Raw genomic sequence first — 14,949 nt, 5'->3', positions numbered from 1 at the left:
ATGTTTTGCTAATGTTTGCGGTTCCTTCACCGCTTGACTCTTGAAGCCCTTCAAGGTCAATTTGCCTCGCACTGTTTCCTTGGCCTATGAGTTCTCTCTCGTGAAAGACTCCTCTCCTCGCAACGAAGACACCATTGTCACTCGGTCTGTAGAAGAGATACCCAAAGGATTTCTGTGGGTAGCCGATGAAAATACATCGCTCACTCCGAGGTTCGAGCTTGTTGTGGGTTTCTTTTCTCACAAAAGCCTCGTAACCCCTAGCTTTGATGTGATCTAATGTGGGAACTTTCCCAGTCCACATCTCGTGAGGTGTTTTGGAAACCTTTTTTTGTAGGGACTAGATTAAGGATATGAGCGGCAGTCTCTAAGGCATACCCCCAGAATGATACAGGTAATGAAGCTCGACTCATCATGGAACGAACCATGTCTAGCAAGGTTCTATTGCGCCTTTCAGCCACACCATTAAGCTGTGGTGTCCTAGATGGCGTCCATTGTGAAACAATTCCACATTCCTTAAGATAGTCATGGAACTCGATACTAAGATACTCTCCTCCACGATCGGATCCCAACATCTTTATCTTCCTGCCCAATTAGTTCTCCACTTCTTGCTTAAACTCTTTGAACTTTTCAAAGGTTTCTGACTTATGCCTGATTAAGTAAATATACCCATATCTACTATAATCATCAGTAAAAGTCACATAGAAGCGGTTAGCATCCCTTGTGGCGGTTCTGAATGGTCCACACACATCAGTGTGTATGAGATCCAACAGACCTTCACCCTTATCACAAGTACCAGTGAAAGGTGACTTGGTCATCTTTCCAAGTAAACAAGATTCGCAAGTGTCATACGACTTTAAGTCGAATGACTCCAAAACTCCATCCTTTTGGAGTTGGGCTATGCGCTTCTTGTTGACATGTCCATAACGACAATGCCACAATCATGCTTTATCCAATTCATTGGAAGAATCAGTATTTAACACATTATTTCCTAAGTTATCTACAATCATCACAATTTCATATATACCATTGCAAGGTAATTCTTCAAAACAAAATACACCATTACAATAAGCATAAATACCACCATTTTCATTATTAAAGGAAAAGGTAAAACCTTGTTTATACAAACTGTGAAAGGAAATAACATTTCTCGCCATATCGGCCGAGTAACAGCAATTATTCAAATCTAAATTTAAACCATTACTAAGCAATAAAGAATAAACTCCAATCTTGGTCACAGGCGACACTTTCCTATTTCCCATGATTAAGTTTATCTTCCCGTGCTCCACATCCCTACTTCTTTTTAGTCCCTACAAATCAGAACAAATGTGAATACCACAACCTGTATCAAGGACCCAAGAATTAGCATGTGATGAGTTATTAGATTGAATAGTGTAAATACCTGCAAATAAGGGCTTGATCTTTCCATCCTTTATGTCTTGCAAGTACTTGGGGCAACTTCGTTTACATTGCCCTTTTCATGACAGTGGAAGCACTCTGCTTCCTTCAGATTTGAAGAGGGAATAGCAGAACCAGCTTTGGTCCCACTTGAAGAGGATCCATCAAGAGACTTTCCCTTGCGGCTCTTGGAGGGAGCCTTCCTCTTCTTTCCCTTCTCATGTCCGATTGCCAGAACATGGGAAGAAGTAGTAGTAGGAGTAGACACAACCAACTTGCCTTTAAGGTTGCTCTCTGCAGTCCTAAGAAGTCCTTGAAGCTTGCTAAGAGTGACCTCCTCCTTGTTCATATGATAAGTTATACGAAACTAATCATAACAAGGAGGTAAAGAGTGTAGAAATATATCTATAGCCAACTCTTTATCAAAATTGACATTCAATTTAAGCAAGCGGTCCACGAATCTCTACATCTTTTGCAAGTGGGCCGTGATGGGTTCACCATCCTTCATTTTGGTTGTGATCATGGAGGCAATGATCTCATACCTCTCCTGCCGAGCACTTTGATGGTATCTTTCCATCAAATCATGATACATTTCATAGGGGTAGTAGTCCTCATAGGACTTCTGTAGCTCAACAGTCATGGTTGCAATCATTAGACACGACACCTTAGTCGCATCCCTCTCATGAGTAGTGTGTTCAACGATTTGTTCAGGAGTAGCAGTGGTGACATCAATCTCTTTTAGCTCTTTATCTAGGACATATTCTTTGTCCTCATAACGAATAGCCATCCTGATGTTTTGAATCCAGTCATTGAAGTTCGAGCCATCAAAAATGACCCTCTCACATAGGTTCATGAAGGAGAAAGAGCCTGAATGGATTGGGCTGGAAGCATTGTTTGGGATAGACATCTGTAAAAGAAGAAGAACAAAGTTTAGTTTAGATGATAATCTTTAATATTACACCCAACATGAAATATTAAGGCTAGGACCCAACACAATATTCTACAATTGCGAAGAGGGATGCCGTAATCCAATTGTAAAATATTTTAAGGTAGGCAAATGACGATTTACCAATTTCCACCATGAAAAACGAAATAGATTATTAAGTTTTAATTGGATTTGAAATTCCTAGATCTTTGAGATTCATTGAATCTTTTCAATGACATGTTTAAATCTCGATTGTGCCCTTCAAGTTTGTGACTGGGATGCCGGGGATCACAAACAAGGAGTGAATAACCATGCAAATTAGCTTGGTACACCCAATGTTACAAATCACCTAATCAATGTGCCGGTTAACCACACACGCTCCATTGATCTATGATTAACACCAAGTTACCCTTTGCCACACATTGTTAGTTCCAGATTAGTGTGCCCCGTTAACCACACACGCTCAACTAACGACTTAACAAGGTTCAAAGTGTAATTTCATGGATTAGCACCATTTCACATTTTTCCTAAAGAAACTAAGATTGGGAATTTAATAAAAGTTTATTTACTTTATATTTTTATCATTATAATTTTAATGAGGGATAATTAATGTCCTATCCTACCCGTTCGGCTAACGACCCTCCACCAGTCAAGGAAGCGGTGAGTGAGAGTGGACACCCATTAAACTACCATTTTATAGGCAGTAACCTTATACCCCCCCCCCCTTATAGACCGGCTTCATGAACGAGGCCTACTAACGGTAAGACCGACTTTGTCTTATACATATATATATATATATATATATATATATATATATATATATATATATTAGACTTGTAATATTATAAAATATAAGGGTTGAATTTTAACTTTTAAAACTCTAGGGTTTGGAATTAAAGTTTCATTTAATGAGACTATGCAAATTCCAAAACTTGAGGGAAAGTTTTGAAACTTGTCAAAACTCTTCACATTCATAGCCTATGACTTTAATTTGATTTTAATGAAGAGACCTTTCATTTTCCATAACTTGAGGACAAGTTACGGAGGTCATTAAAATGCATTTAGATCATTATTCTAACAACTAAAATTATCACATAATCTATGATCTAACTAAACTCATAATCAAGATAATTTCTAGTTAACAATTTGAAAGCAATTTTGTTTATCATATAAAAACAACAATTATTTTAAAACTTTGACAATTATCTTGTGGTTGGATGAGTACAAGCACTACCATATCATAAAAACATTTCCAATGATCCAAAGCAGTTTGTGGTAGTGTTCTAAATCCAAACCAGGCCAAGAAACGCGAAATTCTACACACAGAGCCTTCATCGTCGAGTACATGAACTGGACTCGACGACTTGCTCTGTTACTGCGTGGACTCGTCGAGTCTGTTCATGTACTCGGTGAGTTCACCAGTCAGAGGCAAAAATTTCGACTTTTTCAGCTTTGAAAAACTAGCAAGTATAAAATATAATTGAAAGCAATTTTAGGCTCTGATACCACTGTTGGGTTTTGAGCACTATAACACTCCATTGGTACACATGCAACGCTAAATGATTTGGATCTATGTTTTCTCTATTATACATGCATATTTTTAATTTTTCCAAAGCATTGTCCTAACTAGCATACAAAGTGCCAATTGAATAAAACATCTAGATAGATGACATACCTTTTGAAGGACTTGTAGTTCTTGACCCTTGAAAGCTTGAGCACTTCAAGTGTGATGCCTCTAATGGTTCACAAACACCAATATGCAAGAGGATGATTTAAGAGAATAATCTATTTATCTCCAAGAGAGGAGGCAACCGATTTTGGTCTATGGAGGGTTCTATTTATAGTGTTAGACATGCTAGGGTTGCACTTGGTAAACCCTAATAACCCATGACTTTCCATATTCTCATGCATCATGGGTTTAACCTCCATGGACTATCCATGGATTAGTTTAGCCCATAATCATGGATCATTAGCCCACACTACAAGAATGATTGATTTACATCAATCCCCTTATATTTAATTAGTCTCTTTTGATCACAAAATTAATAAATTAATTTTTGATCAATACTAATTAAACAATTCTGTATTAATATATTATACTTGTAATATATTAATAAACCATAAATAACCTTATTCTCAAAATTCATCCTATCAAGTTGCACTGGTGAAGGCAACCCAAAAGGACCATGCTACAATCGAGTCAAGTACATACCAGTTATAGTTATGGGCTTAGACACCAAATCCAACAGAACCATAGCGGCTTACTGTGCCGACCTTGGTTTAAGAACCATGGCGGCTTATTATGCCGAGGGATTTTTTCACCGAGAGTCAAATGACTTTTGTGATCAAACCTACGATCCATATGATATGATGTATGGTTTGAAGTGCGAGGTGCCTTGTCAGAAAGTAGTTTGCTCAGCTAACGGAAGGATGAAACATCGGTCTGGCGAAGAAGAAAATTGAAGGGATGGCATCACAAAACTGATGTGAGAGAATTCATGTCTACTTTTTCGCGATGGTCTTTAGCAAAAAGATTAAGATTTTAGTCATTTCTAGTTTCAAAACAGAAGAAAATTTACACCATACCCATCTAATTTAAAGATAGAGTAAATTACACGAATGGTTCCTATGGTTTGGGGTAATTTGCACGTTTGGTCCCTAACTTATTTTTTAAACTCGGAAGGTCCGTACTGTTTGTTTTGTTGCGCACTTGGTCTCTGTCTTACCTAAAAATACTATTTTGCACTTGATTTTTTAATTTATTTAAATAAATACACTCCCAACCCCACTTCCACCTCACCTTACCTTACCTTACCTACATCACATTATTTAAATAAATTAAAAAATCAAGGGCAAAATAGTCTTTTTAGGTAAGACAGGGACCAAACGCGCAACAAAAACAAACTGTAGGGACCTTCCTAGTTAAAAAAATAAGTTAGAGACCAAACGCGCAAATTAACCAAAACCATAGGGACCATTCGTGTAATTTACTCTTAAAGATATCCACAATATCCATATGATGGTGTAGCAGATAGTAAGTATGGTAGAGTCTGCAAGTGATGACTTCGATTTCCAATCACTTTGTCGTTGTTGCTTCTTTGTTGATGATATTGATGTTAGGAGAAGTATGTTGGTACTCTTGAATGAATCAGTGGATCACTAGTACAAAAATGACCTACGGTCACACTTTCCGAAAAACGGCCTGTGACACTTTTTCTTAAAAGTGTGGCCAAAGGTCACTAAAAAAATTTAGAGACTGTTTTTGAATACATTTAAATTAGATTGTGTGACCATTATATAGACAATCAACACTTTTACCACACTTAATTATACCAAATGGGACAAATATTAGTCACACTCGAACACTGAGATCATAGGTCACAATCAGCCACATGTATCGATTAAGATTGTCATACTTTTTTTATGAGAGACAGTAGATAAAAGTATCGTCACATGAGTTAGTTCTCTGTGTGTCTATAACCTGGTGCCTTTTTAGCCACATAACAGACAAAGTAGCTAAAAGGTGATACATATGGTCACACTAATTATTTGTCTGTCCATAGGGCAGTTCTGTACTAGTTGTATTTAGTTTACGCAAGAAATTAAAAGTTAGTATTGGTTACTTATGGTCATGTACCTTTTATTATGTGTGTCAAAATATTATGAATTGGCTTTAAGAATAAACAAATATTGTGTGTGTAGGTAGCATTTAGTTACGTTTACAGCTATTATATGTGTCTATATGTAAATATAGTCATAAAAGAAAAATAATGTCTTATCGTTATAATTAGGGGTCGTTCATTGAATATGTTACTTATGGTCATGTACCCTCTATTTTGTGTGTCAAAATATTATGAATTGGCTTTAAAAAGAAACAAATAGTGTGTGTAGGTAGCATTTAGTTACGTTTACAACTATTATATGTGTCTATATGTAAATATAGTCATAAAAGAAAAATAATGTCGTATTGAATAAGAGTTATAAGAAAGGACCAAATTTCCCTTTTTGTCATCTATTCTTTTAATTGCACCAGATAATACACCATTAAAAATGAAAAGAATACAACTTATTTTAACAGAATATTATGATAAATAAATGAAATGAATACAACATAACTTGTTTAACATTGCATAACGAAAGTACATTGCTATTACATGCAGTTTATGTTATAACATGTGTAACAATATAACAGTAAAAAACCGAAAAAAATATCTTTGAGTTATAACAATATTACACCAGAATAGTTTAATGGTATAATATGGTAAAAAGATATTAAGTGAAGTACATCGTCATTTTTTGTCATTTTCTTATTCTCCACATAACGATATGCTCAAGTTTTGGCATTTCCCTTCTACAAACAAAAAATAAAGATCATTAAGTGTTAAAAGAAGGAAAAATATTATCGCTACAAATGTAATTCATGACATTAAGAAACACGTACCGTACGTATAAGAATACCGTGACAATCAGTACGAAAATAATCATTTTCCTTCTGCAAGTCAAGTGTGTCTACACGTGGCAATATGTTATCATTATGAGGAACAATAGTACTAAATTCTTCATCTACATCTTTATATGTATCTCTGTAATTTTTAGGAGGTGTCTTGAACACAATAGACATTTTTTGATCGAGTGGGTCTGTCACATAAAATACTTGTTGTGCTTGTGAGGCCAATATGAAGGGATCACCTTTATGGCCTAATCTTTTTAGTTCAACTAGTGTGTACCCCAATTTATCCCTTTTTACCCCATTTCTATTGTCAACCCAGTCACACATGAAAATTGAAATTCTTTTAAAATTATAATCTAGTACCCATATCTCTTGTAAAACACCATAATAAGTGTTTTTAGCATATGTTACAACTTCTTTACTGATGTGTGTGTCAGTTGCAACAACACTAACCCCACTGTTTTGATAAACTTTACCTTCACGAGCTTTTGTACGAAAAGTATATCCATTAATAGCATATACATCGTATTTAATAATGTTCTTATTGGGTCCATGTGAAATCCATCTCATTGTGTCTGTTATACTTTCTCTACAGGCCCCTAACTCTCTCTCTACCTGAATTGTAATTAGATTATGAATTTAAGAAATCAAGACAAAAATAACAAAGAACACAACATATTTGAAAAGAATATACCTCCTTTCGTAACCAATGACCAAATGTTTTACTATGCTCTTGTTCTAGATGTGCCTTTCGTTTAGTAGGGTGTAGATGTTCCAAAAATTCCATATGTCGTCTGTCAATACGTTAATGTTAATATTATAACAAAAAAACATACATGTAAAAAATCTTACTTGATATACGGGAGTACTTCAGATGTATTTTGCAATACAAAGAAATGTGCTTTGCTGAATAGTTCTGCAGAAACTTCTACCGATTTAGCAGCTGATAGAGGAGTACCGTCCGTAATAGAGCTACTATCTACACCTTTATGAATTCCACATTTGTTATGATTGTCAGGTGGAATACCAACAGTATCCATCTTTTTAAGGAATTGACTAAAAACTCAATTGTATCTTCTGCAACATTCTCTTCTGCAATGCATCCTTCTGGTCTATTTTTGTTTCGCACGTGCCCCTTAACAACCTTCATAAACCTTTCAAACGGGTACATCCATCTAAAGAATATTGGACCGCATAATTTTACTTCCCTAGTTAGATGAACGGTTAAATGAATCATCACATCAAAAAATGATGGTGGAAAGTGTTTCTCAAGAAGACATAAGGTTACACATAACTCCTCTTGCAACTTATCGAGCTCATCCACTATGATTTCTTTGCTACATATTGATTTGAAAAAGAAACAAAACCTTGTAATAGCAACTCTGGTGGGTGGATGCATAATAGATCGAATTGCTATGGGCAAAAATTGTTGCATAAGCATGTTATAGTCATGTGATTTTAGTCCGATCAACTTCCTATCCTTTAGACTCACCAAACTAGAAAAATTAGAACAATACCCTTGAGGAACCCTTAAGTTGTATAAAGTCTCACAGAATTTGTCTTTTTCCTCTTTTGTCAATGTACAACCTGCTGCGGGAAGTGTTGTGTTGTTCCCTTCTATCTGAGGATGCAACTCTGGTTTTAAACCATAATGAACCAAATCCAATCGAGCTTTATAACCATCTTTCGTCTTCCCGGGAACGTTCAACACAGTTCCTGTTAAACTCTCGCCCACGTTCTTTTCCACATGCATAAAATCTATACAATGTGGAACCAAATTGTCGGACCAATACCTTAGTTGTCTATACCATATATTGAATTTCTTCCAGTATGTATTATTTTGCTGGCCCACATCTGAAGTACCCACTTGGTGTGATTTTCTATTTTTTTATTAATCTTCCCACCTTTTCCACTTGTAGATTGTTGGATTTCTGCCTCCTTGCCCTTATTAACCTTTCCCCATTTATTAATTATAAATTTCACCCTGTTATATATTTCCTCCCCATTCATAGGTTTTAGAGAGGGTGAGAACTCTTGTTGTCCATTGAATGCCTTCTTTTGTCTTCTGAACGGGTGATCATATGGTAGAAATCTTCTATGACCAGCATAACTCTGCTTATTCGATTCAGGGAGTCTAATGCAGTGTGTCTCTTCGCCACACACAACACAACCTTGAAAACCGCTGTATGGGCAACCACTTAATGTACCTAGAGCAGGATAATCATTAATAGTCCATAACATAACTGCACGTAGTTTAAAGTGCTCTTGTGCATATGCATCGTATGTTTCAACTCCAATATTAAATAATAATTGCAGATCATCAATAAAAGGTGCTAGGAACACATCAATATCGTTTCCTGGTGTTCCCGAAATCAATAACGAAAGCATGATGAACTTTCTCTTCATACACAACCATGGTGGAAGGTTGTAAATGACAGTTAAAACAGGCCAAACACTATGATTCCTATTTCCTCTGTTCACATCGACCCCGTCAGCCGAAATGCCTAGCCGCAAATTTCTTGGTTCGCTAGCAAAATCAGGATATTTGTCATCAATGGCAGCCCATGCTGGTGAATCAGCTGGGTGACTTAAAACGCCAATATCCACCTTTCTTTCTATTGCGTGCCATGTTAAATCTTTTGCGGTAGTCTTAGACTGAAAAAGACGCTTTAAGCGCGGAATAATTGGAAAGTACCACAAAACTTTTGCAGGAATATTGTTGTAAATTTTATTTTTTTGTTCATCAACCTTCCATCTTGATTTACCACAAGTAGGACATGCTGCCAAGTCTGTGTATTCGTTTCTGTAAAGTATACAATTGTTGACACATGCATGTATCTTAGTATACCCTGAACCCATTGCCTTGAATGCTTTTTTTGCCTCGTATGTACTACTGTACATTTCGTTTCCTTCTGGTAACATATTTTTGATCAAAACTAATAATTCTGTAAAGCACTTATCTGATACTCCATACTTACTCTTCAAGTTGAGTAGTTGAATGATTGCAGATAATTTTGTGAAATTATGACACCCTGTGTATAGGGGCTTCTCGGCATCTTCTTTCAGTTCTCTAAACTTATCAGGGTTCCCAATAAAATTTTCTTCTACAGCTTGAACCATCTATACTATTTCTGCAGCATCTGTTGGCATTTCTGTGTTCATGTTCATGGAATCTACAACGTTTGACGTATCCATGTCAAAATTATGTTCATATATATAACTTCTTGGTGGTTCTTCTGTTTCTCCATGCTTATTCCAATTTGTGTATGTTTGATCAATTCCATTCCTGAATAGATGATCATCTACCACATCCACCGAATGAGATATGTGGTTTACACACTTAACACATGGACATGGAATTCTTATCTTTTTTTTGGTATCTACAGGATCCATATGTTTAGAAATCTTGTAATTGTGTACTGCATATTTGATAAACTCTGCAACACCTTTTACATAGGTTTCTGATGTTCTGTAGGCTCTCATCCAAGACTTATCCATATTCACCTTACAACAGCATCAACAAGCAATATATGTTTCCTGTTGATTGACCCATTTTAACAAACAGTTGGTGTGCATAAACGAAATAGATCACATTACAAATAAATCCAATATCTTGAACAAAAAAACTTGTTAACTAAAAAAAAAATATAATGATACACATCATGACCAAACGAAATAACAAAGATTCATATTATGAGGGTAATTGTTTTTTAATTCCCTGTATTAATTAAATTTAGTATTTGTACCTGTATGAATTTGATGTTGATGTATCAATTTCTGGTTGAAGAATAAACGTAGTTGCAATGCCTTTGTAGTTATCAGAGAATGAATCGATAGGAATTCATATTGTCTAAAAGGGGATATTTACGCATTGAGTCTGGATTATCAGGGACATGTGGAGAAGTGATAAAAAGTGGATGATCAGGGACATATCGAGAACTAAAAAAAAAAAAGAAAAAAAAATTGTTGCTAGTTGGGTTCGAACCCATGACCTTCCAAAATATACCATTAACTACATTCACACTTACCATCTGGGGTATCTGGTTGATTGTAATTTATTGGTTTACGAAAAAAACAAAAAAATTAACCAAAAGAGAAAAGAATCCACTAAAACTGAACTAAGACAAACACAGTTAGCATCAAGCATTTTTTCCTCATTTGATACAATAAATGTAATTGTTGTTGCACATTGTTTTTAATTAGCCTTCACAATTGAAAATAAAAATAAAAAACAAATCATTCTTTCCTAATTTGATACAATAAATGAATGACCATTATACCCTTATATCTCACACACAGATTAAGTAGGAAATTATATAATTTTCTTTGTTTTATCATAATAACAATTAATGGACGGATATACCCTTGCTATAACATAACTACATAGTGGAACTAAGTTGCAAGGTACATTGCTATTTTAGAAAACAATTCAGTAAAACAGGGATAAACCTGACTCAGTTATAAGTAGTCAAAACAATCTAAATTAACATATAAAATTAATATGATAACTATTTCCCATTTTGCCCCTAAGACAATTCTATTTAAAACAACATCAAATATGGACATATAACATATAATTGACTGTTATACCCCTGTGTTATCATAAATACAAAGTGGAACTAAGTTGCAAAGTACATTGCTATCTTAAAAAACAATTAAGCAAAACAGGGCAAAAATGACTGAGTTATAAGTATGCAAAACATGGACATAATTCATATATAAAATTAATATGATAACTAATTCCCATTTTGCCCCTTAGACAATTCTATTTAAAACAACATCAAATCTAGACATATAACATATAATTGACTGTTATACCCCTATTTTATCATAAATACAGAGTGCAACTAAGTTGCAAAGTACATTGCTATCTTAAAAAACAATTAACTAAAACTGGGACAAATCTGACTCACTTACAAGTATGCAAAACATGGACATAATTAACATATAAAACTAATATGATAACTAATTCTGATTTTGCCCCTAAGACATTTCTATTAAAAACACCATCAAATATGGGCATATAACATATAATTGACTGTTCTACCCATGTGTTAGCAAACTACATTGCCTTTTTAACAACACAATATATCAAAACAGGGACACAAAATATAACATCAAATATAGACATACTATATAATCAAAACAACATCACATATAGACATAATATATAACAATTCATTAAATAAAAGAGTTTCATATTAATTACAAAAAATAGAGTATCATATGTACTTTGTATTAATCACAAAAAAGATTACAACATAGTTCACCTAGGCTATGTCTTTCCATGCTATGACATTTTCTTTCGCCATGTCCATAGCATCCTCCATTTTTTCTCTTGGAATTCTCATGTTTAGCATATGATTGATGTATGCTATTCCATCATCAACCGATGCCCTTGGATGTTCTGTTACAAACATGTGAATAAGCTTCTCAACACGTTTGGCTGGTGAGTTCATCAAAAAATGTAGGAAATTGTTTGGAACAAACACAGGCCTGTGTTCAACATAGCCCTAACTAACGTCTTGAAGGGTCCCAAACATTCATCATTCAGAATTGGAATCATTGACAACCCACTGTGTTCTTCGGTGGGCATATGATATCAGTTCCCCAAACTTGTATACCCAAGGCTTCTAGAAAAACGGCCAAGCATCTCCATGTTTATCAAATCGATGTTCACTTGAGAAATAAAGTGAACCTTTGTCTGTTGATACGCCTTACCTGGGTAGTCTGTAAAGAACCCACCATGAACAACACGAATGGTGAATCTTTTCTCGTTTGCCTTCCCGTATTCAACCACCGGTGTGTTTCTTGGTGGTACGGCGCTTACACTCCATAGTTGGAACTTCGGACGTGCCCACGGATCAGCATTCATCTTCTGTTCAATTGATCGTCGTAGTTTTTTCAAAGAGGAAGAGGGAGAAATCGAAGTTATTGTAACGTAATGAATATGTGAGAATGACGAAATTGACATAAGCGAATGGTTTAAAAGGATCATCAGTCGGAGGTGAAGGGACGTCGACTGAGGCCATCACTTCTCCGATTAATTGCAGTCTAAAGAGGAGGTGGATTTTGAACGACGGCTAGTCGGCTACGATAATGATTACACATTTTTGTATTATACATTAATATATCTAGTATTTACATTAATATCTATAATATTAATGTAAAAAATATCTATAATATTAATTAAATGTAATATCCATACTATCATTGTTTTTTTATTATCAAAAAAAAAAATTTATATATAAATTTATAATAAATATATAAAATGAATTTTTTAATTCAAATGGGTTAGGGTTGACCATCATTAGGTCATGTATGGGTGTTGGTTGTGGGTTTGGACCTCATTAGGTCATGTATGGGTGTTGGTTGTGGGTTTCGACCTCATTAGGAGATGTACGAGTGTTGGTTGTGGGTTTGGACCTCATTAGGTCATCTACGGGTGTTGGTTGTGGGTTTGGACCTCATTAGGTCATCTACGGGTGTTGGTTGTGGGTTTGGACCTCATTAGGTCATGTACGGGTGTTGGTTGTGGGTTTGGACCTCATTAGGAGATGTACGAGTGTTGGTTGCGGGTTTGGACCTCATTAGGTCATCTACGGGTGTTGGTTGTGGGTTTGGACCTCATTAGGTCATGTACGGGTGTTGGTTGTGGGTTTGGACCTCATTATGTCATCTACGAGTGTTGGTTCTGGGTTTGGACCTCATTAGGTCATGTATGGGTGTTGGTTGTGGGTTTGGACCTCATTAGGTCATGTATGGGTGTTGGTTGTGGGTTTGGACCTCATTAGGTCATGTACGGGTGTTGGCTGTGGCTTTGGACCTCATTAGGTCATCTACGGGTGTTGGTTGTCGGTTTGGACCTCATTAGGTCATGTATGGGTGTTGGTTGTGGGTTTGGACCTCATTAGGCCATGTATAGGTGTTGGTTGTGGGTTTGGACCTCATTAGGTCATGTATGGGTGTTGGTTGTGGGTTTGGACCTCATTAGGAGATGTACGGGTGTTGGTTGTGGGTTTGGACCTCATTAGGTCATCTACGGGTGGTGGTTGTGGGTTTGGACCTCATTAGGTCATCTACGGCTGTTGGTTGTGGGTTTGGACCTCATTAGGTCATGTACGGGTGTTGGTTGTGGGTTTGGACCTCATTAGGAGATGTACGGGTGTTGGTTGTGGGTTTGGACCTCATTAGATCATCTACGTGTGTTGGTTATGGGTTTGGACCTCATTAGGTCATCTACGGGTGTTCGTTGTAGGTTTGGACCTCATTAGGTCATGTACGGGTGTTGGTTGTGGGTTTGGACCTCATTAGGTCATCTACGGGTGTTGGTTGTGGGTTTGGACCTCATTAGGTCATGTATGGGTGTTGGTTGTGGGTTTGGACCTCATTAGGTCATGTATGGGTGTTGGTTGAGGGTTTGGACCTCATTAGGTCATGTACGGGTGTTGGTTGTGGGTTTGAACCTCATTAGGTCATCTACGGGTGTTGGTTGTGGGTTTGGACCTTAATAGGTCATGTATGGGTGTTGGTTGTGGGTTTGGACCTTATTAGGTCATGTATGGATGTTGGTTGTGGGTTTGGACCTCATTAGGTCATGTATGGATGTTGGTTGTGGGTTTGGACCTCATTAGGTCATGTATGGGTGTTGGTTGTGGGTTTGGACCTAATTAGGTCATGTATGGGTGTTGGTTGTGGGTTTGGACCTCATTAGGTCATGTATGGGTGTTGGTTGTGGGTTTGGACCTCATTAGGTCATGTATGGGTGTTGGTTGTGGGTTTGGACCTCATTAGGTCATCTACAGGTGTTGGTTGTGGGTTTGGACCTCATTAGGTCATGTACGGGTGTTGGTTGTGGGTTTGGACCTCATTAGGTCATGTACGGGTGTTAGGTGTATAATATCATAGGATAGTCATTGGTTTATGGAGTTATGGCATATAAATTATTATAAAAAATTATTAAGCCTACTAGACCTTAGTATTATTTTTGTTATATAATAATATTTTTCCGTTGTATATTTATTTTTTTAACTTTAAATATTTTTTATTTCAAATAGTCATAAATGTTTTTCCAAAGAATAAATTGTTAACTTAGATGGACCAAATATGTAATATTTATATTATTACCAAATAAATCATAATAATGTTTGAGAAGGCAGAACATGTTTCCAAACCACGA

The 14,949-nt window shown here is 36.1% G+C and overlaps 1 protein-coding gene across 1 annotated transcript; it reads right to left on the bottom strand.

Annotated features, from left to right (window-relative positions):
- Window positions 1-6,650: 6,650 nt before the first annotated feature.
- LOC145106286 (uncharacterized) lies at window positions 6,651-9,890 on the bottom strand. Its single transcript, XM_079043296.1, has 6 exons — window positions 8,675-9,890; window positions 7,915-8,624; window positions 7,623-7,810; window positions 7,465-7,564; window positions 6,762-7,385; window positions 6,651-6,671 (listed from the first exon to the last, which is right to left on the bottom strand). Exons 1-6 carry the CDS (start codon window positions 9,888-9,890, stop codon window positions 6,651-6,653), a joined length of 2,859 nt encoding a protein of 952 aa, XP_078899422.1.
- Between the last annotated feature and the right edge of the window lie 5,059 nt (window positions 9,891-14,949).

The sequence above is a fragment of the Lactuca virosa genome, chromosome 4 (genome assembly GCF_052849685.1).
Source record: "Lactuca virosa cultivar CGN04683 chromosome 4, Lactuca_virosa_CGN04683_v6, whole genome shotgun sequence".
In the NCBI taxonomy this organism is placed as follows: Eukaryota; Viridiplantae; Streptophyta; class Magnoliopsida; order Asterales; family Asteraceae; genus Lactuca; species Lactuca virosa.
The sequence above is the reverse complement of the archived record's forward strand: the minus strand, read 5'-3'. Positions and strand labels throughout refer to the sequence as shown.